The sequence below is a fragment of the Antedon bifida genome, chromosome 5 (assembly GCF_963402885.1).
Source record: "Antedon bifida chromosome 5, ecAntBifi1.1, whole genome shotgun sequence".
Taxonomy (NCBI): domain Eukaryota; kingdom Metazoa; phylum Echinodermata; class Crinoidea; order Comatulida; family Antedonidae; genus Antedon; species Antedon bifida.
In genome coordinates, this window is record NC_136230.1 from 20,020,553 (window position 1) to 20,026,075 (window position 5,523).

General features: G+C 29.3%; 1 protein-coding gene across 1 annotated transcript; it reads right to left on the minus strand.

The window, feature by feature from the left end:
* Positions 1-385: 385 nt before the first annotated feature.
* On the minus strand, positions 386-1,713 carry LOC144843223 (DNA oxidative demethylase ALKBH2-like). The gene is made up of 3 exons (XM_078700011.1): positions 1,466-1,713; positions 1,058-1,200; positions 386-736 (listed from the first exon to the last, which is right to left on the minus strand). Exons 1-3 carry the CDS (start codon positions 1,658-1,660, stop codon positions 439-441), a joined length of 636 nt encoding a protein of 211 aa, XP_078556137.1. The 5' UTR covers positions 1,661-1,713; the 3' UTR covers positions 386-438.
* Positions 1,714-5,523: the final 3,810 nt, after the last annotated feature.

The following is a 5,523-nucleotide window of genomic DNA, read 5'->3' on the forward strand; positions in this document are numbered from 1 at the left end:
CATACGTCAACCTAGCTGTAGCCGTGGTGAAGGCAGCAATTGCTACCTTTACTTTTTTTTGTTAACATTATTTTCATTGTTTAAGACTGTCATTAATTAGGTTTATTTCGTTTACAACTACATCTGGGTTAGAGAGAAGATCGATACATCAATATGATTATTAGTATAGAGTGTTTTTGTTTGATTTTCTGTTTGTCCGAAAAGTTAAAAACATAAAATTAAATCAAACACAACAATAAATTATTTACAATAAATAAAAAAGGAAGATACAAGAAATGAATTGTTAAAAATAGTTTTTGACAGCCGCCAATAATAATGTATGCTAGGTAACCATTACATTTTGATAAAACACAGATACATGTAACTATTACATTTAGAACAATTGTTCATGAATTGTTGCTAATAAGATTTGCGTTCTAAAGTAATCCTGACCTTTTCTCATCTTTTAATATCTCTAAATGTCAGATTTATTCTTGGTAGTTTGATGGATGCTTTTTTAGGCAGCGAATGGTACCAATACTCGTTAGTTGGATAATTCATCAATAGTAAGCTACCGTGTTTAAGATCAACATTTACTGGTTCAATACTTCTTTTGTGTCTCATTCCACGTGTAGCACCATGGCGAAATCTAAACAATCGTGTTTGACCTAATGAAATGGACGCGATTGAACTAAATTTGTTGATATCTTTCTCATCGTCTTTATGTTCACCAATAGAATCATTACCGTTTGCATATCTAGTAAAGAAACATAATTAAAATAAAAAAATTGTACTGTAATTTAAGCTAGAAAATAAATATCCTTTTTGCACTTAACTTTTTAGCATAAAAACAATAAACCATACAACATAATTAAACACAGTTTTGTGCAGTTAAAAAAAGTGAGAGATTCTAATAGTTGACGAAAAGACTGATTACTGATATTGTTCAATTATACAATCTTGAGAGTAAAATTGAGAATAAATCATTATCAATGTTAAACAATGTAACCATAAGGAAGCTTTGCATTATTTAATTATAACAAATATAAACATATATAGATATATAATAAATATGTACCTGTTAACCAAAACAAAATTGAAGTAGAACCCTGTGACTTCTTTCAAATAATCTCGAAGATCTTTCAGGAACGGTGGCCATGGCAAGGCTGGCACTATATTGCCTGAATATGTGTATGTTAAACCCGTATCACCATAAGAAACCTGTCAGAGTTGAAACATACTAATAAAAATGTTTCTCTTATGTATATACAATTATAATCAGTTGGATTCTGGTTAACTGTTAATATTCTGTTGCATAAAACGAAAACAGTGCGGTAGGCCTGGTTAACTGTTATTCTGTTGCATAAAACGAAAACAGTGCGGTAGGTTGGTAATTAAAATGTAAAAATGCATCTTTTTAAACGTAATAGTATGTAGCCTACATTAACGTCATGAAACCATGAAGAAAAAATAAAGAGAAACTAACCTGTTTTCTAGGTATATTACACCATCTACCAAACACTTTCACCTTTGCAAGATCACCTGTAAAATAATCAATCTTTTCCTCACATTGTTTATACAAAGTATCAGCTGAGCTTTTATCAAGAAGTTGAATGTAATCACAATCTAAATTTTCTCTCGATATTTTGTGCACTGGAAACTTAAAATATGGGGAAATCATCTGCTGCTTATTGATTTGATTAGCTTCCGAGTGAAATCTATTTCATTACTTTTACGTGCCTCTGTTGGTTCCTTTGTGTAGTCATCCTTTACCTTTTCAGAAGGTACGTTGCATTCTGTGGATTTTCCTTTGGAATGAGTGAAACCAACTGTTGGTTTATAGGCATTCATTCTGGTAGAGATCTACTGAAATGTCTATTTTGACTACAACCTTATACACAGAATATTGTATATAAAATAATTTATGCATGATGTCAGTAGCGTCTCTCTTTACCCCCTTTTTGTTTTATTTTAAAAGGAAACAAAGAATTCTTTTTTGTAAACGTAACCATTTTAAATGAATTTTTTTTTTTTTTTATTAATTTTACTGATTTAGGATTAATTGACGTCACTTCCTCGAACACCCTCACCGGGCTAGACCGCGAAACTTAAAAAAAAAACGCCACTGTAAGTTATACTAACACACCTTTTGTGTAAATCATTTGAAATTACCGCCACTGTAACTTATAGAATACACCTTTTGTTTATATTGCCGATGTTCCTATTTGTTAACATTTCTCGGAACAAATGCATATGTACTAGAATAAGCATACTTACCCTCATTTAAATTACCTCCACTAATTCAAATATACATTGTCTAACTTCCTTACCATCGTTAACTATTGTATTTTTCAAATTAAATAACAACTCCATTGTTCGTTAAGTACATGTCGGTAAAGAATAATAAGAACACCTTCGTATAGCCGTATTTGGTAGCGAGGTTTAAATTGTATGTGACGGTACATCCTATTTGTTAAAATTTCCGGAGGATGGTTAAGTACATAATAATATTAAGGACATCTTTCATTGATTCCGAATTACATACTTAAAAAAAAACATTCTTTAAAAATAATAAATATTCGGACCAAATTACTTATTTCTTAAGTACATATCGGAATTGATCAAACAAATGCATATGTACTACAATAAGCATACTTACCCTCTTTTAAATTACCACCACTAATTCAAAATACATAACATTTGTCTTAATTCATTTACCCTCGTTAACTATTGTATTTTTCAAATTAAATAACATCTCCATTTATTTTAATTACTTCCTTACCATTGTTTACCATTGTATTAATTATATTGGGATTAACTAATGTCATCCCCTCAAACGCCCTCTACGGGGGCTGCACCTACTTATTTTACTACTTACTGGATACTTCATATTTAATTTCATATTTATATGAATCAATAGGTGCACTTTCCGGGTACACTAAATAAGTATTTATCTTAGACAAACGCAAGTTATTAAAATCACTGATATGGCTTGAAATTTTTCTTTTGCATTACGGATGGAGTAACCAACATTGAACATTATACCAAGTTTGAAATATTCTTGAATTCCAGAAGTATTTTTTCTGGATGTTATTGTATGTGACTATTTCGCTGTGCTCCACCACTGGTGCCAAATTTTATCCACAATGTATTAACATACGAAAAGATATTGAAACTTAAGTGACTTCAAATTAGGTCCACTTGAGCACAGTGTATTAACATACGAAAAGATATTGAAACTTAATTAAGTGACTTTATTTCTATTTTATACCTCTGTGCTCCACTGGCGCCAAATTTGGTCCTCTTGAGCACAGTGTATTAACATACTAAAAGATATTGAAACTTAAGTGACTTTATTTTTATTTTATATCACTGTGCTCCCCTGGTGCCAAATTGTGTCCACTTACGAAAAGATATTATAATTTAGTGACTTTATTTCTATTTTATATCACTGTGAGTGTGCTACCCTGGTGCTAAATTGGGTCCACTTGAGCAGTTACCGTAGTATTATTTCTATTATTGAAGTTAATAAAGGCATAAATGTCGCCCCGTAGGGAAGTAGAGAATGCTCCAGTCGTCAGAATGACGCTCTGAATATACCCAAATATCAGGTATATTATGTAGTTGTTTTTTGATAACAGAGAACTATCACTTATGCCATCCTCGTATATAATTAATTTCGTACGGAAAATACATTTATTGATTATATCATTAGGTAGAGTATCATTCTTATAATTAATTATCAGTAATATATATAATTTTTTAAATGTTAGGAATATATTTTAAAATAACTATAAATAGATATATAATTTCAATCAAATATGATCAGTGTAGTCAAAATTTGATAACTTAGCATGCATCTTATAATATCTACATCATCAATAATTAATATTAATACTCTACATCACATTGTTGGATATGATCAGTGTAGTCATAATTTGATAACCGAGCACGCATCTTTTAATATCTACATCATCAATAATTAATATTAATACTCTACATCACATTGTTGGATATGATCAGTGTAGTCATAATTTGATAACTGAGCACGCATCCTTTAATATCTACCTTATCAATAACTATTAATAATATCCTATATCACAATTTTGGATATGATCAGTGTAGTCATAATTTTATAACTGAGCACCCATCTTTCAATATCTATTTCATCAATAATTATTATTAATAATCTAGATCACATTGTTGGATATGATCAGTGTAGTCATAATTTGATAACTGAGCACGCATCTTTAAATATCTACCTCATTAATAATTAATATTAATAATCTATATCACACTGTTGGATATGATCAGTGTAGTCATAATTTTATAACTGAGCACGCATCTTTAAATATCTAAATCATCAATAATTAATATTAATAATCTATATCACATTGTTGGATATGATCTGTGTAGTCATAATTTGATAACTGAGCATGCATCTTTTAATATCTACCTCATCAATAATTAATATTAATAATCTATATCACATTGTTGGATATGATCAGTGTAGTCATAATTTTGATAACTGAGCACGCATCTTTGAATATCTACCTTATCAACAATTAATATTAATAATCTATATCACATTGTTGGATATGATCAGTGTAGTCATAATTTTGATAACTGAGCACGCATCTTTGAATATCTACCTTATCAACAATTAATATTAATAATCTATATCACATTGATGAATATTATAAGTGTAGTCATAATTTCAAACTGAGCACGCATCTTTTAATATCTACCTCATCCATAATTAATATTAATATCATATATCACATTGTTAGATGTGATCAGTGTAGTCAGAATTTGATAACTGAGCACGCATCTTTTAATATCTACCTCATCAATAATTATTATTAATAATCTATATCACATTGTTAGATGTGATCAGTGTAGTCATAATTTGATAACTGAGCACGCATCTTTTAATATCTACCTCATCAATAATTAATATTAATAATCTATATCACATTGTTCGATATGATCAGTGTAGTCATAATTTGATAACTGAGGACGTATCTTTAAATATCTACCTCATCAATAATTATTATTAATATCATATATCACATTGTTAGATGTGATCAGTGTAGTCAGAATTTGATAACTGAGCACGCATCTTTTAATATCTACCTCATCAATAATTATTATTAATATCTTATATCACATTGTTCGATATGATCAGTGTAGTCAGAATTTGATAACTGAGCACGCATCTTTTAATATCTACCTTATCAATAATTATTATTAATAATCTATATCACATTGTTGGATATGATCAGTGTAGTCATAATTTGATAACTGAGCACGCATCTTTTAATATCTACCTTATCAATAACTATTAATAATATCCTATATCACAATGTTGGATATGATCAGTGTAGTCATAATTTTATAACTGAGCACCCATCTTTCAATATCTATTTCATCAATAATTATTATTAATAATCTATATCACATTGTTGGATATGATCAGTGTAGTCATAATGTTATAACTGAGCACCCATCTTTTAATATCTACCTCATCAATAATTATTATTA